General features: G+C 51.9%; 5 protein-coding genes across 12 annotated transcripts; 2 read left to right on the forward strand and 3 right to left on the reverse strand.

Annotated features, from left to right (window-relative positions):
- The first annotated feature begins 1,050 nt into the window (after positions 1-1,050).
- On the forward strand, positions 1,051-3,351 carry LY6G6D (lymphocyte antigen 6 family member G6D). The gene is given in 3 exon segments (XM_064283728.1): positions 1,051-1,289; positions 2,540-2,626; positions 2,629-3,351. Coding segments are annotated over 3 exon segments (531 nt in total). The 5' UTR covers positions 1,051-1,150; the 3' UTR covers positions 2,934-3,351.
- Positions 3,352-4,158: 807 nt separating this feature from the next.
- On the reverse strand, positions 4,159-6,762 carry LY6G6C (lymphocyte antigen 6 family member G6C). The gene is made up of 3 exons (XM_064296150.1): positions 6,711-6,762; positions 5,147-5,257; positions 4,159-4,676 (listed from the first exon to the last, which is right to left on the reverse strand). Exons 1-3 carry the CDS (start codon positions 6,760-6,762, stop codon positions 4,462-4,464), a joined length of 378 nt encoding a protein of 125 aa, XP_064152220.1. The 3' UTR covers positions 4,159-4,461.
- A 1,646-nt stretch (positions 6,763-8,408) lies between these two features.
- Positions 8,409-13,291, forward strand: MPIG6B (megakaryocyte and platelet inhibitory receptor G6b). 6 transcript variants are annotated; one of them, XM_064283753.1, is made up of 6 exons: positions 8,409-9,980; positions 10,178-10,531; positions 10,680-10,770; positions 11,166-11,206; positions 11,337-11,416; positions 11,553-13,291. In XM_064283753.1, the coding sequence occupies exons 1-6, from the start codon at positions 9,926-9,928 to the stop codon at positions 11,655-11,657; spliced, it is 726 nt and encodes a 241-aa protein (XP_064139823.1). In that variant the 5' UTR covers positions 8,409-9,925; the 3' UTR covers positions 11,658-13,291. The 6 variants fall into 6 exon arrangements, with proteins under 6 accessions (XP_064139823.1, XP_064139827.1, XP_064139814.1 ...); XM_064283757.1 differs by having other exon boundaries at positions 11,318-11,416; positions 11,553-11,662; XM_064283744.1 differs by having other exon boundaries at positions 11,337-13,291.
- Positions 13,292-13,513: 222 nt separating this feature from the next.
- Positions 13,514-17,175, reverse strand: DDAH2 (DDAH family member 2, ADMA-independent). Of its 3 annotated transcripts, none has more exons than XM_023541397.2 (7): positions 16,726-17,175; positions 15,541-15,899; positions 15,297-15,396; positions 15,100-15,173; positions 14,841-14,960; positions 14,018-14,167; positions 13,514-13,829 (listed from the first exon to the last, which is right to left on the reverse strand). In XM_023541397.2, the coding sequence occupies exons 2-7, from the start codon at positions 15,835-15,837 to the stop codon at positions 13,713-13,715; spliced, it is 858 nt and encodes a 285-aa protein (XP_023397165.1). In that variant the 5' UTR covers positions 15,838-15,899; positions 16,726-17,175; the 3' UTR covers positions 13,514-13,712. The 3 variants fall into 3 exon arrangements, with proteins under 3 accessions (XP_023397165.1, XP_003422320.1, XP_010599839.1); XM_003422272.4 differs by having other exon boundaries at positions 15,541-15,903; XM_010601537.3 differs by lacking the exon at positions 14,841-14,960 and having other exon boundaries at positions 15,541-15,903.
- Positions 17,176-17,284: 109 nt separating this feature from the next.
- CLIC1 (chloride intracellular channel 1) lies at positions 17,285-22,478 on the reverse strand. The gene is made up of 6 exons (XM_010601536.3): positions 22,294-22,478; positions 20,261-20,370; positions 19,938-20,063; positions 19,674-19,780; positions 18,684-18,865; positions 17,285-17,682 (listed from the first exon to the last, which is right to left on the reverse strand). The coding sequence occupies exons 1-6, from the start codon at positions 22,330-22,332 to the stop codon at positions 17,521-17,523; spliced, it is 726 nt and encodes a 241-aa protein (XP_010599838.1). The 5' UTR covers positions 22,333-22,478; the 3' UTR covers positions 17,285-17,520.
- Positions 22,479-22,559: the final 81 nt, after the last annotated feature.

Below are 22,559 nucleotides of genomic sequence, written 5' to 3' on the forward strand. Positions count from 1 at the left end.
AGTTTTCAAAAAAGTTTTTGGTCTCAGAAAATAATGCACACATAATTTTTTTTTTTTTGGTCTCAGGATGTCTTTACAATCTTAAAAATCATGAAAGACCTCACAGAGCTTTGCTTTATATGGCATAAATCAGTATTTACTATACGAAAAATTAAAGCAGAAAAAAATTTAAATAGCCATTTATAAATTCTTTTAAGGATAAAAAAAAATAAATCCATTACATGTTAACATTTTTACAAAAAAATAACTACTATTTCCCAACAACATAGTGAGAAGAGTGGCATTGCTTTACATTTCTACAAATCTATTTAATGTCAGGGTTAATAAAAGATGGCTGGGTTTTTATATCTGCTTCTGCATTCAATCTGTTGGAATATGATGTTTTGGTTAAGTATATGAAGAATATCTGGCTTCATACAGATATGTAGTTGAAAAAAGAAGATACTCGAGGATCCTTCAAAAGGGTTTTAGGAACTCCTAGGGGTTCTTGGAGGTCCCTGGATAGCAAATGGTTTGCGCTTCTTGGCTGCTTACCTTAAGATTGACAGTTGGAACCCACCCAGTGGCACCTCGGAAGAAAAGCCTGGCCATTTGCTTCCATAGAGATTACAGCCAAGAAAACCTTACGGAGCACAGCTCTACTTTGCCACACATGAGGTTGCCATGAGTCAGAATAGACTTGACAGCAATGGGTTCATGGGTTAGGGGTTCTTGGGTCAGTTTTAGAATGGCTGCTGAGGATGGAGGATTTTGGGGATTCCAAAGGATGCAGAAAGGTCTTTGTCCTGTGGGGGCCCCTCCCTGTCTGTCCCCATTTAGGCGCCCCCCCCAGCCCTTGGGCTGAGACACAACTCTTCCCTCCCCTTTTTATATTTTATTACCCTATAAAGCTCAAGGCAAGGGGGATATAAGGCTGCCAGAACAGAGCCAGGGAGGGGGGTGGGTGGGAGGGAGAGGCACTACAGACACAGGCAGACACAATGAACCCCCAACTAGTTGGGATCCTGCTGGGCACCTTGCTGGGGGCTGCCTTGGGTAAGGAGGAGGCTAGGAATCTCTCATCCATTCTGCCCTCCGCTCTGCCAGCCGGCTCCCCTGGAGGGCCCAGGTATCCCCATCCAGGGCCTCCTCTCTCCTACCAGGAAATCGCATGCGGTGTTTTGGCTGCGGAGGAAGCCCAGGAAGTTCCTGCAAAGAGACTATGACTACCTGTGATGAGGGTGAACGCTGTGGCTTCCTGGAGCCCAGACCCCACTCAGGCTCAGAACAGATGAAACCTTCTGGGAACCGTGAGTCCTCAGTTTCTTCCGCTTCCCCAGTCCTTTCCTGCCTCCAGCCTCCATTTCCTTCCAATCCTTCTGGCTTCCAAATCTTCCAGGCTCAGCCTGGCTCTGGACAGATGGTGAAGCTGTCAGCGTAGAGCAGTCTGTAGCCCCTTCTGGCTCCTGGCACTGAGCCCCTCAGAAGCCCAGGGTCCTTGTGCTTCACCTCCCTCCTCTTTCCTCTCCAGAAGGAACCTCATAGACCCATTCACACAAGTGCAAATGACCAAAAAAGTTCTATCCCTTGAAGGCAGGGACCAAAATACTAAACCAAACTTCAACTTTCAGGCATCAGCTAAGGACTAGGGAGGTATGTATGTTTTAATGTTTTATTTTGAAATAATTTAAGATGGACAGAAAGTTGCAAAAATAGTACTAGTTTCTGTATATCCTTTATCGATCTTCCCTTAATGTTAACATCTTATATAGCCATGTCATTGGGTGCCATTGAGTCGATTCTGACTCATAAGGACCCCACGTGACAGAGTAGAGCAGCCTGATAGGGCTTCCCAGGCTGTAATCTTACAGAAGCAGACTGCCACATCTTTCTCCTGAGGAGAGGCTGGTGGGTTTGAACCGCTGACCTCTCAGCAGCTGAGTGCTTAGCCATTGTGCCACCAAAACCAAACCAAACTGGTTGCCATCAAGTCAATTCTAACTCATGGCAATCCCATGAGTGTCAGAGTATAATGTGTATTCCACAAGTTTGTCAGTGGCTGAATTTTTGGAAGTAGAGTAAGTGCCACGCCTCTGGGTGGACTCAAACCTCCACTCTTTTGGTTAGCAGCCAAGCATGTCAACTGCTTGCATCACCCAGGGACTCCATAATCACAGTACAATTATCAAAACCAGAAAATAACATTTGGTACAATGCTACTAACTAATATTATTCTATTTAGCCAATTGTTCCACTAGTGTCCTTTTTCTGGTCCAGGATCTCACATTGCATTTAGTTATAATGTCTTCTTAGTCTCCTTCAGTCTGTGACAGTTCTCAGTCTTTCTTTGTCTTCTGTGACCTTGACAGTTTTGAAGGTTCTTGGTAAGTTATTTTATAGAATATCTCTCAATCTGGGTGTATCTGATATTTTCTTATGATTAAATTGAGATCACACATTTTTTGGCAGGAATGCCACAGAAGTGATGTTGCGTCTTTCTCAGTGCGTGCTAATCAGGAGGTTGACAATATCAGTATTGATTTTGATCACTTGGTTCCAGGAAGGTGTTTTTTGAGGGGTCAGAGAATCCCTTTGGGCTCCCAGAAATCACACCTGCTCTGCCCCAGAAAGCAAGCCCTCAAGCCAGGGTCCAACACTCCAGGCTCTTTCTCTTCCTCAGCCTCAGTGACTGTGAATCATCATCATCTGGCCTGCGTGGAGGCACATCACTGCAATCAAGTGGAAACAGAGCTGGTAGGAGACGTGACTTATACAACCCACAGGGACTGCTGCCTTGGAGATCTATGCAACAGCGCCGTGGAAAGCACTGCAATCCCGGCATCCATCTTGACTGCAGCAGCCACTGCTCTGGCCTGGCTCTTGCCAGGGCTGTGGAGAGGGTAGTGGTAGGGAAGGGCGTGAGGGAGCAAGGGAGATCTGGACATCTAAGGTGAGGAGACAAACACTGCTCTGTGAGCCATTAAAATCTACCAACCACTCTACAGCTGACTGGAAAATTCCATCTACCTTTATAGGGTCGCTAGGAGTCAGAATTGACTCGAAGGCAACAGATCTGATTTTTGGTTTTTCTTGTTGGGTGGATCCCTGATGGTGCAGTGGTTAAGAGCTTTGTTGCTAACCAAATGGTCAGCAGTCTGGATCCACCAGTCGCTCCTTGGAAACCCTATGGGGCAGTTTTACCTTGTCTTATAGGTTCTAGTTTTTTGTTGTTGTTGTTGATGAGAGGGCTGAAGTGGTAACATGGAGACATCCAGGTTCTAGTTTGGGGGTTACCAAACCTCAGTGGACTTTATTACAAGGGTCCATGCACTTCTTAACCAACTAAACCCCAAGGGACAATGGCAAATCTGCCCTAGGTGACTCCTTGATCCTGTCACTAGGGACAATCTTCCTTAGCGAACAAGAATCACTGAGAGAGCTGGCTCTGAGTTCTGAGTGGAGATCATCAGGACTCCATGAGCCTGATGGTCTGTGTTTGTTCCCCTCTCCCCGCTATTTACAACTGGCTTCCAGTAGGACTATTTTGAATTGAGAAAGGAAATGTAAGCACTGTGATAGGAGAGTTGCTTGGTGTCCCACTTAGTAACCAGGCCAGCTGAGGCCTGTGGTTGTAACCTGAGAGACCGAGGCCTGGGAAAAGAGTCCTGGACCCCATCTCCATCCAACTCTCCTGCTCTTTCTGGGGAGCCTTCAAGCCAGGCAGCACCTCCTTTGGGGCAACACAACAGAGGTGTGGCCTAAATTTGGGAAAAGGATTGTTTCTTCAAACACTGGGGCCTATGTGTCTCCCTTATCCACTGGAAAGGAAAACAAAGGCTGCAAAACCTGTTCTTCCAGTCCCCCCAGCCCAGCCCCCCCCCCCAACAAACTCCCTGGAGGATTCTTGTGTGAGTGACAGGGACAGAGAGTATTGTAATGGGGATTAGGTTATTTCATGGGAGAGTGCTGACAGGTCTACCAACAGCAAATACACAATTTTCCAGACATAGATGTTTATTATTCAAACTGGAAAGAGGTGAGCTTGGGGATGGGGTACATATGGGGAGCCAGGGGTTGGGGAATCAGCCCCATGCAGTGAGGTCATATCAGGTCCTTTCTGGAAGCCTTCACTTGGGACAGGACAGAAGCCCAATTTCAGGCCCAGATCCCAATCTCTCTCCTAGTGGGGCAGGGGAGGGCACAGGAGGCAAAAGGGGGAGCCCTTCAAGGGGGGCACTGGAGGATCCAGGGTGGTCTAGAAGGGAAATGGGAAGGGACTGGATAGAAGCAGAGTGGAGGGGTGGGGATGGAGACCACTCAGGGAGTGTCTAACAAAAGAAACGGGAAGGGATGGGGAAACCTTCACAGAGCAAAAGGAGATAGGGAGAGACCATTCTGGGAAGCCAGGGGAAATGGAGACACAGGAAGAGAGGCTCTGGCTGAGGCAGGTGGGAGGAGGGGCAGCCACTGAGTGAGTGAGTCTCAGTGCAGCAGCCAGAGGCCAACGCCAGCCAGGGAGGTGAAGAGCAGGAGGGCCAGGGCTGGGGTGGGCCGGGGGGCTGGGCTGTTGCAGTTGTCCTTGTTGCAGCAGGTGGTGTTATAGGTCAGACCCAGCTTGCTGCTGTTTTGGTTCAAGGCCTCAGTACAGGGCTCTTGTGGTGTGCCACAGCGCAGGTTGGAGAAAACCCACATTTTACCTGGGGGTAGGAATGGGCAGGGGGTCAGTTGGGATGGGCACCTGGCAGGCCTGTGTCCCCCTCTCCACCCCTTGCATCTACCCAGGTTTCCTCCCTTCTAACCCTGCCCTTGGCCCTCCCCTTCTTTATCTGTCCTCAGTCTAATCCTCCTGTCATACTTCCTTACCCCCACCCCACCTCACAATTCTGGTTCCATCACTTGCTGGCTGTGAGGCCTGGGGCCTGTCACTCTCTCTTTCTGAGGCTCAGTTTCCTCAGTATAATAAGAGCACCCACATCATAGAGTTGTTATGAACATTAATTGAAACAACCCATGTAAAGACTTAGAACAGTGCTTGACACATAATAGTCCTTGGCCACATATTATTATAATTCTCTGTTTCATCTCAGCCTTAATCCTAGTTGGGCCTCGGTCCCTTCCATGGAGTCGCCCACCTGCCCCTTGTCCCCACTGAAGAAGGGGCTGTTACCGAGGTACACTTTTGTTGTTATGCATTGCTGGTTTGGCTCCAGGCGGCAGGACTGCCGGTCCACACAGCCCAGCACAGGGAGCTTGTAGCAGGAGTGACAGCGAATGTCAGCTGGGGAGACACAAATTGGGCTGAGAAGATGGGGTGCCTGGCTGCCTGGCAGGTAGCTGAGCTGGAGTGGGGAGCAGGGAGAAGAACCAATCCAGGTAAGCACTGGGACTCTGGTCAGGACAGAGTAGGTGAGTGATGCAGCAAAAGTAGAACGTCAAGTGGGGGTGGCGGGGGTGGGGGTGAAGTTGTTGCTTTGTGAAAGGCCCACACCCTAAATACCTTCCTTCACTTGACGCCATTTGCAAATGAGTCAAAAGGGGCAGAGTTCTGAACAAAAACTAGAACACAGACTCCGGACTGGGAATAGAATGGAATGTGGGGATATCATGGGGAAGGGCTAAGGGGAAGTGAGGGAGAAGATGAAGTAATTCAGAAGTGGTCACAGACAGAGACCTGAAATGGGGGGAAACTTTAAAAATAGAAATCAAGGGGGTTACAACATTGGCAGCAACGCCAAGGACCCTGAGGCTGGAGGGAAAGCCATCTGTGGCCAGCTTTTAGAAACTTACTCTTCACCCCCTGGGATTGCCAAGAGTGTAGGAAGAGGAGCCACACCTGACTGGAATCCTCTCACCATAGCAGCTCTCCGGGAGAAAACATCTGGGAAACATACTGTCAGATTCCGTCCTAGCACGGTACTAAGATGGAAAGGGTGGGTGCAGAAGGTGGCGCCCCCAAAGTTCCTGCCTCTGCTATTTCAAGGTTTGGACATGCAAAGTTTGGGGAAGGAAGGCTCCAGTCCAAGGGTGGAGGAGCCTTGTGAATATACCTCAGTGAAGCCCATTCTAAACTGGGTGTGAGCCTCCCTGGCACCACCTCCCCCCACCCCAGAAGGCTCACAAAGTCTCTCTGGTTCCCCAGGAAGTTCTAAAGAGAATCATCCAGAAAGCCACTTCAGTCTTCAGGAGGATGTGGGGGCTTGTGTCCCTCGAAGGGAAGGGGGCTTTGTGACCCAGGGAGAAGCAGGGGGTACTAGGAAAGGCCCTGGCTGAGGGGCTGAGCATCTAGTCCCTAATGGAGGAGGTGGAAGGGTGGGGCACAAAAGGAAACTGGGGCTGGACATCTGGGTTTCTGAGAGGATACCCTGCTGAGCACAGGAGAAGAGAGGAGAAGGCAAGTGAGCTCATCCTGGAGAATTGGGTATGGAAGTAGGGGCCTGTCTCGGGAACTGAGTTTTGAGAAAGGGGCTTCTTGGGGTGGGGAACAGGGGCCAGGAGCTTTGGCAGGTGAGAAGAGTGGGTCTTAGAGGCAGGGAGGAGTCTGAGGATGGAGGCCTGGGCCCCTGAGAAGTGGGACAAGGGCTCTGCAGAAGGGAGGCCTAGTCCTGGAGGCCTAGGAGCGCTGAGCCAGTTTGGGCTGGGGTCCTTGGGATCCTGAGTAGTAGGTAGTGTAGGGCAGGGTGTATGAAAGTCTTGGGCAGGTTAATCAGGTCCTTGCACCCTCAGATGCTCACCTGAGACCCAGCAGAGCAGAGTAGACAGGGTGAGCAGCAGAAGGCCTTTCATGGTGAGGATCCTGAAAAGGGTAACAGCCACAGCAGAAGACAGTAGTATTTCAGGAACCCCAGCTCTGGGAGCTGAGTGGCCTTTTGTGAGTTTATATTCTTAAAGGCCCCTCCCTTCCCTGCCTCTGATAGCCCTTCCCTCTCTATCTACGCACAGCTCACCATAGGGAATAACAAGGGGTGGGGAGAGGTAAGGCAGGCTTAGGTGGGTGAAGAGGAGAGAGGACTGGGAGAAAACAGGTGTCAACTCCATTTTCATTCTTGCCTTCCGGCCAATTTCCTCCTGGTCCCCAGCTGAGGGCCTCTGAAGCAGTGTCACCAAAAGGCTCCGTGATGTTCTGATGGCCATGGTGGTGGCTTCTGCTGGTTCCTGGGAAGTGGACAGTGGGGTACAGTCCAAGCTGACTGCCAAATTTGGTTCCTGTCTGGATCCCCGGAGAGCACTTGTGGGGGCATGCAGCAACAAGCAAAATAAGAGGATGGGAGGGGTTGAATTAATCTTAATTCTGCTCTACTTGATCTTCCCAACCCCTCTGCAGCCCCAGGATGGAGTGGAGTTTGTGACTTAAGGGAGGATTTCTAAGACTTCATAGCAGCACAATCATGGGCTGTGGCTGCAGGTCTAGGAGATCTGCCTGCTGAGAGGCAACTGCTTCAGGCCCCCTGAAGGTTCTTGGAACCCTGCCCTGACTCCACTTGGAGTTGGCCTGGCCTCAGTCACTTAACTCCAAGGAGGGCTGCTGAAGTCCTGGATGTGGAATGTGTGTACCTTCACCAGAGCACGCCTACCCAACCAAAGCATGTCGGCTTGGGCAGGGCACCTCAGCTGGGAGGGGCAGCGTGGCCACCAAGAGGTGAGGTGAGGTAGAAGCTAAAATAAGAATAGTAATAATGGAGTCCTTGAGTGGTTAACTAAAGGTTAACTAACTCGATCCCCTGAATGCTCCAGTCTACCCAGAGGCATCTAGGAAGAAAGGCCTCGCAGTTCAAAAATTAGCCATTGACAGCTAACAGATACATGAGAAAATGCTCTCGATCATTAGCCATTACAAGAAAAAAAAATGCAAATTAAAACTACGATGAGATTCTTTCTCACTCCAACAAGGCTGGCATTAATCCAAAAAACACAAAATAATAAATGTTGGAGAGGCTGCGGAGAGATTGGAACTCTTATACACTGCTGGTGGGAATGTAAAATGGTACAACCACTTTGGAAATCCATCTGGCATTATCTTAAACATTTAGAAATAGAACTACCATACAACCCAGAAATCCCACTCCTCGGAATATACCCTAGAGAAATAAGCGCCTTCACACAGACAGATATATGCACACTCATGTTTATTGCAGCTCTGTTTAAAATAGCAAAAAGCTGGAAGCAACCAAGGTGTCCATCAATGGATGAATGGTTAAATAAATTGTGGTATATTCACACAATGGAATACTACGCATCGATAAAGAACAGTGACGAATCTGTGAAACATTTCATAACATGGAGGAAACTGGAGGGCATTATGCTGAGCGAAATTAGAGGCAAAAGGACAAATATTGTATAAGACCACTATTATAAGATCTTGAGAAATAGTATAAACTGAGAAGAACACATACTTTTGTGGTTACAAGGAGGGGAGGGAGGGAGGGTGGGAGAGGGTTTTTTACTGATTAGTCAGTAGATAAGAATTGCTTTAGGTGAAGGGAAGGACAATACTCAATACATGGAAGGTCAGCTCAACTGGACTGGACCAAAAGCAAAGAACTTTCAGGGATAAACTGAATGCTTCAAAGGTCAGCAGAGCAAGGGCGGGGGTTTGGGGACCATGGTTCAAGAGGACTTCTAAGTCAATTGGCAAAATAATTCTATTATGAAAACATTCTGCATCCCACTTTGAAATGTGGCGTCTGGGGTCTTAAATGCTAACAAGTGGCCATCTAAGATGCATCAGTTGGTCTCAACCCACCTGGATCAAAGGAGAATGAAGAACACCAAGGTCACACGATAACTAAGAGCCCAGGAGACAGAAAGGGCCACATGAACCAGAGACCTACATCATCCTGAGACCAGAAGAACTAGCTGGTGCCCGGCCACAACCGAAGACTACCCTGACAGGGAGCACAACAGAGAACCCCTAAGGGAGCAGGAGATCAGTGGGATGCAGACCCCAAACTCTCACAAAAAGACCATACTTAATGGTCTGACTGAGACTAGAGGAATCCCGGCAGCCATGGTCCCCAAACCTTCTGTTGGCCCAGGACAGGAACCATCACCGAAGACAACTCATCAGACATGAAAGGGACTGGACAGTGGGTAGGAGAGAGATGCTGATGAAGAGTGAGCTATTTGTATCAGGTGGACACTTGAGACTGTGTTGGCATCTCCTGTCTGGAGGGGGGATGGGAGGATAGAGAGAGTTGGAAGCTGGCAAAATTGCCAGGAGAGACTGGATGGGCTGACTCATTAGGGGGAGAGCAAGTGGGAGTACGGAGTAAGGTGTATATAAACTTATATGTGACAGTTTGACTTGATTTGTAAACGTTCACTTGAAGCTCAATAAAAGTTAAAAAAAAATGAAATGATTAAAAAAAAAAATTAGCCATTGAAAACCATATGGAGCACAGTTTTCTTATATACATGGGATCACCATAAGCCAGAATCAACTGGATGGCAATTGGTTGGTTGGTTATTAGTAATAATAATGGCAAGCACTTAGGTAACCTTTCTGTGTCAGCCTTTGTTTTAGGCGTTTTACATGTGTTGATTTATTTAGTCCTCACAATACCCAATGAAGTAAGTGCTATTATCTCCATTTTACAGATGAGAAAACAGGCCCAAAGACGTTAAGAGACTTGCCCACATCATACAGTCAGTAGAGGGCAATGGCAAGACTTGAACTTAGAGAGCCAAGACCCAGAATTCTAAGGTGCTCCCGGACCCTGCTAAACCGCAGGAGTTAAAGTATGCGGAAGTGCTTGTGTAAACGGCCAGAGGATGGATTTTAAGTGAGCACTGTTTGAAGGCCGAGAGTTGGCCTGCGGGGAGGATCCCATTCCGAAGGGATCAGGGCAGCTGCTGGCCCCGCCCGGCTCTTATCTGAGCCCCCTGCGCCCCACTTCCCTCCGGTCTTCCCCGCTGATTCATTGTTCCCTCTCCCCACCACATCCCAACCATGGCCCTGGTTCTGCAGCTGCTGCTGCTCTCAGGGACTCAAGGGGACCCGGGGGGTAAGCGATGTCTGGGGAAGTGGGGATGCGCGAGTAAAGACGGAGGCGGGGTAAGGGCGCCTGGACGGGGGACGCGGGAAGACCCAGGATGGCTCAAGGTCAGATGCCCTGAAGAGAGGAGACAGGGAAGGGGATCGTCTCGCTCTATTTAGCTGTCCTAACCACTGCCCCCCCCCCCCACACCGCCGCTCTCCTAGCTCTACCTTTCTTGGAGGGCCGCCCTGGGGACCGGGTGAATCTCTCCTGCGTAGGAGTCTCCCACCCCATCCGCTGGGCCTGGGCACCTAGCTTCCCAGCCTGTAAGGGCTTGTCCAAAGGACGCCGTCCGATCCTGTGGGCCTCATCGAGCGGAACCCCCACCATGCCACCTGCCCACCCCTTCGCCGGCCGTCTACGCGCACTGGACCCTGGCATCCAGCGGCTGGAGCTGCTCCTGAACGAGGGAGATTCGGGCACCTTTTTCTGCAAGGGCCGCCAAGACGAAGAGAGCCGTACGTTGCTTCATGTGCTGGAGGACGGGGCCGATTGTAGGGCCTCGGGGCCTCCCCACGGTAAGTCAAGGTCTGCCCGCACAAGGGACCTTATCTTGGACATACACCCTTAGGAAGGAGAGGGGACTTGGCTGGAGGCTTCTGAGTGGGAGAGCTAGGTATCAGTCTTTGCACTCGTGATTCGGGTACCCTGATCTCTTTCCTCCAGGGCCCACGTACCCGCAGCTCTTGATCCCGCTGTTAGGCGCCGGCTTAGCGCTGGGACTGGGAGCGTTGGGCGTGGCCTGGTGGTTGCGCAGGTGAGCACCGGCAGCTGGGTCTGGTTTAATGGGACCTGACCAGAGGCGGGAGGGGCGGGGCCATAACCCGGAGGGGCGGGACCAGAAGCCGAGCAGGCGGAAGATCTAGATCTGGAGCCCTCGGGTGTGGGTTGGAGAATGGGAGAGGTCAGAATTTGGGGGCGAGGCCAGAGGCCTGGTGGGTGGAGTCCTGGTAAGGAAGGCGAAGCTAAATGAGGGCGGGGGAGGAAAAAAGGATCGCGGAGTAGGCGGGGCTGTCTCTGTGGGTGGGGTCTATACGATTTTGTGCGTCTAAGCCTCCAAGTCCCTGAGTTGTCTACGGTGGGGCCTGGGGCCCAGGAGAACAAGCAAGAAAAGATTGGTGCCTCTCGATTACTCCTATACTTCCCTTTCAGGCGCTCTCCCCCACACCAGCTTCCACCATTCTCCAGATTTGGTGAGACTAACTCCATCCCATTTTCATACCCGCACATCCCCACTCCTCAGTTCCTGAGTCTGAGCCCTTGCTGGGAGCAGACAAGTTGGTCATCCTCTCTCCATCCCTCAGCTCTGTCCCCCCCACATAGCTCCACTCGTGAAAGCCGAGCCGCAGAGGCCAGTAATGAAAGAGGGGCCCAAGCTGCCACAGGATCCTGACCAGGAACCGGTAAGGGTGTGGAGATGGGGGGGGAGGGGGGAGCTGGACAGAATCCCTGAGGGAAGTGGGCTTGGAAAGACAGAGGCCTCGATCCGCAAGGGAATCAGACTGCTAGTTCCATCCTACCTTCCTCCCCACCCTTCAGAGCCTGCTCTATGCGGATTTGGACCATATGGCCCTGAGAAGCTCCCGCCGGCTGTCCCCAGCGGTCCCTGCTGATGCCTCCACCATCTATGCAGTTGTAGTTTGAAGGGAAATCCTTACTCCAAACCTCATAATCTGAGGCTCATAGCTCTCCATAGCTGCTGTCTCCCCCCCCCCCAAAAAAAAACCTGGAAAAGGAAGGCACCATGGGATAGAAATGAGAACTAGACTGGGTGGGTTCCAGGCTCTTTCTGCCGCTGCCCTATCTTCTTCAATTACTCCAATCTCTCCTTCATCACTGGGACCGTCTCCCAACTCCTAAACCTGACCAAGTCCTGCCTCCCCATATTAAGACATCAACAACTCTCAGATAGTTGCCCTATCTCTTCCCTGCACAGTTAGCTTTGTGAACAAGTGTCCTACACCTGCTTCTTCCACTTTCTTCTTTTTCCCTCCCACTGCTCATTTGCGCTCCGTAAGGTGCCAATGGTGTCCTAATGGCCATATCCAGTAAACATTGTTTAGCATTCATTTGGTTGGCCTTTGACTGCTGCATTCTTTGAACTTTTCATTCACTGCTGGTGACTTCCTTCTGGACTCCTCTTCCATGTTCCCCACATCCACAGCATTCTCAATCATTGTAGGTTTATTTTATTCTTTCTTCCTCTTTGTCTTCTGGGATGCTCTTATTCACAGCAAGGCATTCAGCCCTCACCTCTGCAAATGACACCCAGATCTCTCTCCACCTCACATCTCAGATCTGGAATTTCCAAAACTGTCCCTGGAACATCCCTGCCTGGCTGGCCCCAGGCATCTTAAACACAGCATGTCCAAAGTCCAACTCATTGTCACTTCCCAAAACACGCACTCAATCCTCTGGATTCTCTCTTTGTCAACCCAGTTGCCAAGCCAGAAACTGGGAGTCATACAGATCTCTTTCCCTTCTCACCCTCAGACAGTGGGCTACTAAGTCCTCTCTGTTTCTATTTTATCACTGTCAAATCCACACCCTTCTCCACACCCAGCATTGCTGCCTAAATGTATTCTCATTTCCTGCTTGCCTTGCCCATAGCCCCACCTCACTCCTGCCCTTGTCCACCAGAATTTTTTTTTTTTTTTAGCCAGAGGTCCTCCCCAAATGCTAACCTGCTCTTAACAGCCCTTATTCCAGAAATGTAGTATTTCTCTCCTTAGTCTCTAGCTCTGAGCCCATGGCCCTTGGCTTTGGGTTCAAGGTGCTACAGGACTGTCAACTCTCCAGGGTCATCCCTGTCACTAATACACATGTGTACAATATACCAGCCTTAGTGAAATTCTCCTCAGCCCCCACATATGCCTTTGCCTATGCAGTTCCTTCTTCCTGGAGTACCCTTTCCGCTCCTTCCCACTACTTGCCTAATTCTTATTCATCTTCAGGACTCAGTTCAAATGTAACTTTTTCTGGGAAGCCTTTCCTGACCCTTCTTGCCCTATCCCTGCATATTCTCTGATGCCTTGGAGAGCCCCTGACTTTTCTCATAGCAACAGCCTCCTGTGAACTGTTCCATTACAATCTGTATTTCAATTTGCAACTGAGCTCCCTGACATCAAGGGACTGACCCTTTCTGTATCACTGCTACACCTCAGTAAATGAGTGAATGAAAATGAATGTCATCATTTCTTCCTCTCTATCACATGAGGTGGGCTGGTAATCTACCCTTTTCTGAATCATCTGATGTTTAGATAAATACAGAGAGTGATCCACCCACATTCTCCCTTCTCTGTTCTGGACGCACTCCCCACAATAGAAATTCTCTCTTGTCCATCTTACAGCCAAGCACCCATGACAGGGATGGGCAATGAGTAAGTACTTAATGAGGGTTTGTTTAATGAGAGGCCTCCTTCCCAGCCCTGACCCCAACCTCAAGTTTTAGCCTTGCCCCTGTCCCTCTGGCCCAGTAAGACAGCAGCCACAGGCCAATCTAAAAGGTCAGTTCTATTTTATTGGTTCTGGGGGAGAACACTCACCCATTGGCCCCTATCTTTTTTCCCACACTCTGCCCTCCCCCCATCTTGGGGCCTTTCCCCACTACTGCCTACTCACCATCCTCTATCTAACCCACCTCTCCTTCTGTTCCCTTCACTGCCCTACCCCTAGCCAGCCAGGACCCAGGGCCAAGCCTCAGCTGTGGGGGCGTGTGCTGAGCACCAGGCACAGGGAGCTGAGCCCAGCGCCCACCTTCTCCAGTTCTGAGCAGGACACAGGTACCAGGGTGACATCAGTGAGCTTCTGTAGTGCCTGTAGGGAGGGCATAGTGGGGGGACGGTAAGATTCTGAAGCCATAGCCAGGCTCCACTTCTAGTCAGCGCAGAGTAGCGCACCCTGGCTTCTAAAGAAGGCACCCCACACTCTGTCCTCCCACCAGAAAGGCCTGTGGCAACTTTCTGCTTGGTAGTGGTGCTAGTGGGGATCCTGCTGTCCCTCACCTCCTGACTGTTGGGCAGGTCCCCACCTCCACGGTGAAGGAGGAAAGGGGATGCACCAGGTAACCCAGGACGCAGAAAGAGACAGTCAGCTGCTGTGTCGTCTGGGAGGGTCAGAGAGGCGTAGGGGTGATCAGTCAGCACTGCCATTGCCTGGGGGAGAGATGGGTGGGGAGGGAAGAGGAAGCTTTCAAATCTGAGAACCTCTCTGCAACTGAATCTGTCTGCTTGACCACCACTAAGGGCTGTGGACGTTAAATTTGGAATAATAATGACAGCAAACACATAGCACTTACTATTGCCAGGCACTGTGATAAGTGCTTTAGTTACATTTACTAATTTCTACCTCAAATTCAAGAAGCCCTGGTGTTGCAATGGTTAAAGCGCCGGGCCGCTAACTGAAAGGTCCGGAGTTCGAACCCACCAGTGACTCTCGTAAGGATTACAGCCTAGGAAACCCAATGGGAAAGTTCTATTCTGTCCTAAAGGGTCATTACGAATTGGAATCGACTTGATGGGCACACAACCACCACCTGGAATTCACATGCAGTTCTTTCCGCTCGCAGCCCTCCCTCTTCTTCCCTTCTCCAGCCTGTCCCTGTCTGTCCAACCCATCCTTCAAGTCACATCTTAGATGCTTGAAACGCCAGAAGTAATTGCCTCTGTTCTGTGGCCTCCCAGTGTTCTCTCCAGCTATTGTAACTTATTGTTTTCCACCAGATGGACAGCTCCGTGAGGGCAAGGTTGGGTCTAATTCTCTAAGCCTCCCTAGCTCCCCGCCTCCCCAGGCCGGGGCCACGCCCCATCCCAGTCCCGCCCCCCTCACCCTGACAGCCTTTTGCGCAGCGTCGCTGCTGCCCGCCACTACAGTGCGGGGTCCTCCCATACCGCAGAGACTGCGCAGGTGGGAGGAACCCGAGACCGGTACAGTGGAGACTGCGAAGTCCTAGAAAGAATAAGGGGAGGTATTTAGGGGCGCGGGAGGGGTGAGGGAATGACCTCAAACAAAGATTGCTCTCAGGCTCCCCGGTTCTCCGTTCTCCGCGGGTCCCCTCCCCCCGCCCAAGGCTGGGCTAGGTCCTCACCCGGAACGTGTCCGCCACGATCTCAGCTCCTCGATGATTGGTCCATTTGGAGAGGCCTACGAAAAACTCCCGGCCTGAGCCAGGGAGGCCACGGAGGGTTAAGAGCGAGATTAAGTTGGAAACAAAGCCTGAGACGGCCCAGTCTCCCACTTTGCTTCCCTGTATCAGAACCCGCTGTGCCAGCACCCCAGCCATACCAGTGAAGAGAACATCGGTGCCATCCAGCGTCGCGCTTTCGTCCCCCATCTCCACAATTCGGAGTCCCAGGTCTTGGAGGGCTTTCCGGACTCCATCGACCTTGGGGCAGGAGAGGAGGAGGGCGCGAGGCTGAGAGATGTCCACCTCCCCAATTTCTTCCCATTAGCCTGGGATTCTAGCTCCTCCCGTGCTCGCCCTCTTTCCTCTGGTCCTCTTTCCTCCAGTCTGCGCCCTGGCGCTCACCTCTGGCCTGCGGGCGGGGCTCCAGGGCCGCGTGATTAAGGCTGTGTCCCCTTGGATCACGGCCGTGTCACCAAGCAGCGGTCCTAGCGGCAGCGACTCCTCAGGAGGCAGTTCTAGCAGCTGCAGTCCCAGTCGCTGCCTCAGTTTACCCCCCAGCACTCCGTGCTCCCTCTGAGCTTTGGCCAGGTCCAGCGCTGGGAGACCAGCCCCCGAACCCTCCCCCGAGCCGAGGCTCTCAGGGACCCCCCGGATCAGGGCATGGGAGCAGCGGCCCAGCCCCTCCCCCGGCGTCCCCATCCCATCCACACAAACGCCTCCTCTGGCAGTGCTGGTTCCTTAGTTTTCTCTTTTTACTTCACCTGCCTGGGAGAAGAGACAGAAAGGGGGGGAGGAGAGAAAGAGACATGCAGAGAAGGGCACGGGGGTGGTTAAGAACGCCCAGGTCTTCCTGCCATCTCCGGGCGCCCCTCCCACTCGCCCCACCTATTCTAGACCGCCTCCTTCTGGCGAACCCCCTCCACTCCGCACCCTAACGAGTATGCTGCTTTAGGGGAAGTCCGGCCAACAGGACCGGGATTCCTAATCTCCAAAACACCTGTTGCCCCTGCTTGGGGCCTTCTCGAGATTCCTGTTGGGCGCCCCTTTTGGCAGCCGCTAGGATGCGCTCACTCCCCAAAAATGCAGCGGCCCCGCCTCCTTAACCCTCAGCTGCTCGCTGCCCGAGGGACCTGAAGTCCAGCTAGGGACTCACAGGGGTTATGGGACCGGGGGAGACAGCTAGGGAGAGAGTCAGGGTCTGGGGGATGGAAGTTCCGGATCCCCGAGCAAGGAAAGGAGAGACCGGGAAGGAGGGATTAGCGTGTAAGGAGTTAAACACCCCTCCACCCCGAACGGTCACGCTGCCCCTAGCGCGACCCAGTATAAACCAGACCGAGCCCCGGGGGACTGGGAGAGGTCGAAAACGAAATGAGGGGCGGGGAAACGGGGGGCGTGGTTCAGGGGAGCAGCTGCCACTCCCGGCTCCAGGAGCCGGTCCTCCGGTCGATTTTCCCGAAGCCCACCCACCAAGCTCCACGTACAAATACTGGTCCCCTGAACTCTCCGTCTGGTGCCGCCACGGGCCCAGCACCCCCAAGAACTCTGGTCACCACACGGTCCAGGGGACACCCTTCATCCCAGACTCACCTCCAGCGGCCACCCGCACTCCTGCCGTGCTGCGATCTCGGCTTGGCTCCCTCCCTCCCGAAGGCAGAGTTGGTGGAGATGGGCGTCTTAGTCTTCAAGCCTTGGGGATTGGAAGCTCTGGCTTTTGGGGGGGTGCCCCGGGGTAGGCGAGCTGATGTACTAGGATCGGGCGGGGGCGCGAAGGTCTGGCGGCTCCGGGGCATTGTCTAAGCGGGACGGGGAGGGGCTCCTCGAAGCCACTCCGCCCAGCTAGGCCGCGCCCATTCCACTCAGACTGTGCCCCCCTTCACTGGACTCCTCGGGCCCCGCCCCACGAGCGCAGACTGGGCCCACCCAGATCTGGCCCGCCCTGGCGGCGAGACAGCAAACACGGCATGGACCACCCGGCTGCTATAGGGAGGACGGTGCAGTATCCTGCTTTCCAGCTCACAGGAAAAATGGCAGCCCCCACCACAAACACCCCTTCATCTTAATTCCTGGCTTTGATCTTGAGTTTAAGGTCATTGACCCACCATATCACCCATACTTCAAGACCCCTTCATGTAAAAACACCACTAGATTTTCATTCTGTATTTTATTACTGAAATACATTGTCCTACCCACCCCACCCTACAATAAAAATCTCACCCAGGCCTCCCATTCTTTCCCCTCATCCCCCTAGCCAGCCCCGAACAAATGGCCCAGGATTCCCTGCCCACTGGCCGTTTTGGAGTGTGTCCATTGGGTAGCAATGTGGTAACTACCCAGGGCCTTTGTAGAGAAAATGGAGGGAGGCAAGGAAGCCCCAAGAGGGGCTTATTTGAGGGCTTTGGCCACTTGCTCATAGGCCAACTCAATCTCCTCATCATCTGGACAAGTAGAGGCGAATTCTTCCCGAGCATAGGCATTGCGCAAGTACCGATGCACTCCCCTTAACTGCTCCGGGATGGAGAATCCCCGGTACTTCTTGCATACAACCTAGTGGTGGGGAGAGGAGAGGGACCAACATGTTAGCCCTGGGTAGCCACATTGGCTGTCATACTGGTGGTCTCCCCCTTCTCCCACAGCCTACATGATAAAATCCAGCCTTCTTGTCCAGTCATTAAAGAACCTCCACCATCTGACTTCTTTTCCTATTGATTATAATCTCCCACATGAATCATCTTCTTCAGTCATCTTAACTCCTCACTATCTTGCAGTGTCTTCACCCTTCCTCTCCACTTAACTGAAACCCTAACCATTTATAGCCAGCTCCTTTCCAGACCACCCTATTCCATGGTGCTACTTTTCTCCTCTTGATTTTAAAATTGAGACTCTAGTCACATGCCATAAAATTCTTCTCTTGAATTTCCACAGTGATTTTTTGGTCTCTATTTTTTATTTGGCTTTGAATCATGTATTATTAACTTTCAATTGAGTGTTTTATTTTAGTAAGATTTCAAACACTTTAAGGGCAAGGACCAATCATCACACATCTTTGTATCTTTCAATGCCTAGTACATAGCAGATGTTCAATACATAGTTGTGTGCCAGATTGACATTGGGCCTATGTTTCAAAAACTAAACCATAGCTTTGAGGCTATGAGAAACATTGGGAACCAGCGGTTTTCATCTTCCACAAGAGGAAGTAGAGACTGAAGCTATAAAGGGAGGTAAAGCTTTGACTTCAGGAAAAGGCTGCTTTGTCTGATCTAGGGATTTGGCAGTGATACAGAGGCAGGAAGAGCACTCTTGAAAGTAATACTGGGATGTATTACTTTTGGACAGTCTTTTTGCACCCACAGCTTATATTATAGAAAGTGGTCCTCTCAAGTAGTGGTTTTGCCAGCAGTGCTGACAAGAAGGACTGGGTGGGGTCTGCCATTGGTGGCAGTCTATGGAAACCACCCAAAGAAGAAGGCATCTTTGGAGTGGTTGTCATGGAAAGCCCATGTGGGAGTTCCTTAAAGAGCCATCCTCTCCTCCCATTGAGCACCCACCTGCACAATATGGAGCTTTGGCAACAGGTTGCAGTCAGCCAGGGTAAGCTCATTGCCATCCAGAAACTTCCTCTGAGAGATGCCCTCATCCTCAGCACTGGTCTCATCTACTTCTTCTGGGAGGGGGGATATCAAGTAATTGTCCAAAACCTTCAGGGCTTTCAGGAGTCCCTTCTCCAGATCTTGCAAGAGAAGAATTGATTAGAACACTGGCAATAATCCTTCCTAGCCAGTCCAAGAAGGTCCATGGGGGGGGTGGGGGGGGGCGGGGGCTAGATAATAATGGTTAGGTCAGCCCAAAATAATAACTAACACGAGTGTAGTTAGTTTTCTAAGTTACTCTGAGCATTTTACACATAAAAACTCATTTAATTCTCACAACAACCTATGAAAGTAGTTATTGTAATCTTCATTTACAGATCTGAGAGTGGATTTACAGAAGGTTAAATGACTTGCCCAAGGTCACACAGCTAGCTGGATTTGGACTCAGGTAGTCTGGATCCACCTGAGTCATTGTTCTTAAACCAAAACCAAACCAAACCCACTGCCATCAAGTCAATTCCGACTCATAGCGACCCTGTAGGACAGAGTACAACTGCCCCACAGAGCTTCCAAGGAACACCTGGCAGATTCGAACTGCTGACCTCTTGGTTAACAGCCATAGCACTTAACCACTACACCACCAGGGTTTCCCATTGTTCTTAAACACAACCCTATTCTGCCAGAAAGCAGTCCAGTAGCCAATTAATGTCCCCCAGTGGAGCATAAAAAGGTAGGAAACAAATGAGAGAGGTTTAAAAGTCATGGTCAGTGAGAATGTAGGGAAATATAAGGGTCAAGCAAAAATAAGGGGGGGAAGAGTTTTGCCTACATCTGCTCCATCTCCCTGATATTTTGATAACTGAACTTCTAGATGACTCTACTGCCTCCCAACCCTCTGGATCTCCCCCATTCCTCTTAGGACCCAGGCTTCTGACCCACAAGACTCACTGTCATTGAGGGCTGGGTTTGAATTCTTGATGTAGGCAGAAAATTTGGCAAATACATCCAGCCCAGCTGTGTTGGACTCAGGGTTCAGAGCTGCCAGCTTGGGGTACCTGAGAGCCAAGAGGAGAAACAGGGTTAGATATCTTCCTGGGAGGAGCCTCAGTTTCCCTGCCCTAGCCCCACCACCATTCTGTCTTCAACTTCTTCAACCTCTCTCTTTTCCAGAATCCGCCAGCTCCCGTCTCCCCTTTCTGAGGGCCCCTATACCTGGGAGGACACAGTACTGCCTCCAAAAATTCCTCGATCTTGTTGGTATCTGTGTGTACTTCGGTGCCATACAGGAGGAACGGGAGTTGCCCTCCTGGGCACAGCTTCTGCACTGTCTCCGTCCGCCTGGAGGAAGAGGCCAGGCATCAGGACAGGAAAAGAACGCAAGAACCAGAAAGGGGAAATGGAGGGATGTGGGAAGATAAAGGGACTCCGGGTAGAGGGAGAAAAGGTTCTAGATGGAAGGACTCAGGTGGGTGAGTATTTGTGTGTGGCACATGTGTGTGTACAATGGGTGTTTAAAGGAACAGAAGTGGGCCCACCTCTTGGTGTCAACAGTGGTGACGTTGAAGGTGACTCCCTTGAGCCAGAGTACCATGAAGAGTCTCTGGGAGAAGGGGCAGTTTCCAATCTTGGCCCCATCACTGCCAGCCTGAAAAGCAACCCCACCCCAAGGTTAGGCCTGGAGCACCCCATCCCCTTCCCCAGACCATTCTCCGCATCTCCTGTTCCCAGACCCAGCTGTTTTCTGCCTAGTCATGACACACACACCATATGACCCATAAAAGCTCCCCCCAAAACTCAGCTCTCCATCTTTGAGCTGGGTCAAAGCGGAAATTTTCTGCAAAGACAGATTTCTGGCTCCTCAGAGAGTTGAGGACAGGTAGGAGGTAGGCAGAGGGAGTGGGTCTTGGAAAACTTGGACCCCAGAGAGGGAAGGGGAGTGGGACTCTGGTGAGGTCGGAGTTGCAGCTAGAGGCCCAGATTCCCAGTTCCTGAATGGATTAGGACCTGAGGGCAGGATCTGGGGTGGAGCAGGGTTTGGAAGCCAGAGTTCCGGGTCTTTACACCTCTAGGCAAGCTGCTTCTGGGTGGGGAGTCAAGGGGTCCTGAGCCTCCCCCTAGAGATGTGGAGGGCCTTGCAGAGGGGCTGCTCTCTGATTGGCAAGTGGTGACCTCATCCCCCAAGGGACACACACCTCCCCGTATGCTGAGGGTGATTCATCTCTCTGTGTCTCAGGCCTCAGCAGCTTCCTTCCGGGCAAGGAAGTGGGGGCAGGGACCTGTGAGGCTTGGGCCTGGGTAGCTAAGGCAACCTCCCTCTTCCCACCAACCCTGCTGGGGTCTTCCAGCACAAGGAGTCAGTCCTCTGGCTCCAGATGATCCTTACACAGGGCCAGGACTTCTGCTGCACAGCCTCACCCAGGAGTAAAAATAGCCCTGAGGCAGGCAAGTGCAAGAGTGAGGTGGGGACCACACCTAAGGAGGTGGGACCCAGGCTCGGCTGCAACTTCACTGGGCACGGGGAGAGGGAATGGCTGCCTGAGGAACCCAAGCATAAAAGAGAGGGAGAGCCAGGCAGGAACACACAAAGATGAACGAAAGGAGAAAAGCGGAGAGAGGAGACTGGAAAAGGAAGGGTGAGAGAATGCGCAGACAGGGATACAGACAGATGAGGAGAGGATACCAAAGGAAAGGAAGGAGGGGCACAGAGTCGAGGTCCTGGGACAGGGAAAGGCAGGCAGTATGGGTGGGAGGGGAGTGGCTGCTGGCCGCAGAGGGAGCAGGGCAGAAACAGAGAAGGCTGCTGCCAGTGGTTTGATACCCAAATGCCATGAGACCACCTTTTAAACGCCCTACCTCACACTACCCTCCTCCTGATTTCTTTCCCCTCCTATCCTTGTAGCTACAGCTAAACTCTCATCTTCTAGCCACCTCCTACTCATGCTTCCCCAAGTCCCCGGGATATGTCATCCCATCATCCTTCTAGCCCTGCCTCATGATCTTGCTCCCACTCTCTTCCCTCTTTCCTTCCATCCCACAAGTCTTTCTAATTCACTTCCTCCCATACCCAGGCCTCCCACCACACACCCTCTTCCTTGTAACCTCGCTTCCCCACACCCAATCTCTTCTCCAAGTCTCCCCCACTACGCCCCTCGCCTCCAACCTCTGAACTTCTGTTAGGGCCACACGTCCTAATTAGTGCCCCTCCCAAACCCTGCTGGACTCCCGGTGCCCTTTTCTCTCCCAGTCCTTCTACCAGCTCGCCTTCGCCCTCCACCCCTAGTCAATCTTTCAACTTCCGGGAACTCTCTTTCTCTACATTCCTCTCCCGTAGGCTGCAGGAAACTTGTGCTTTTACAAACTTTTCAGCGCCAAGCCAGGAACTCCCCTTACCTGCTCACAAGTCAATTGTCTTTCCCTCCCGCAACACCCCTTAAAGATTGCCTGTGAGGCCGGGGATTGGGGTCGAGGAGGGAAGGGATTGGGGAGTTAAGGTTGGAGCTGGGGAAAGGTGAGAAAGTTGGCTTCCAGAAACTTGGAGGGTAGCCAAGGAGGGAGAGGGTGTCCTTACCTTCACGAACAATTCGACCTGTGGTTGTTCTTCAGCCATGGTTGAGACGGGGACCAGGAAGCGGCTGTCGCTGGGGGAACTGGGAGGGGCCGGGGCCGGGGAAGGCGGGTCTCACAGAAAGGGAGACTTTTCCCTGGACCTAGGGCTGTCCCTTCAGCGCGACAGAAGCCTGATCAGGCCCACTCGCTCTAGACACAGTCTCCCCACCAGCCCAGCAAACCCTACGCCCAGCTCCTGCAGCTCCGTCCCTTCCCGGGCTGAACCAG

Source organism: Loxodonta africana, chromosome 1 (genome assembly GCF_030014295.1).
Source record: "Loxodonta africana isolate mLoxAfr1 chromosome 1, mLoxAfr1.hap2, whole genome shotgun sequence".
NCBI classification, from domain to species: domain Eukaryota; kingdom Metazoa; phylum Chordata; class Mammalia; order Proboscidea; family Elephantidae; genus Loxodonta; species Loxodonta africana.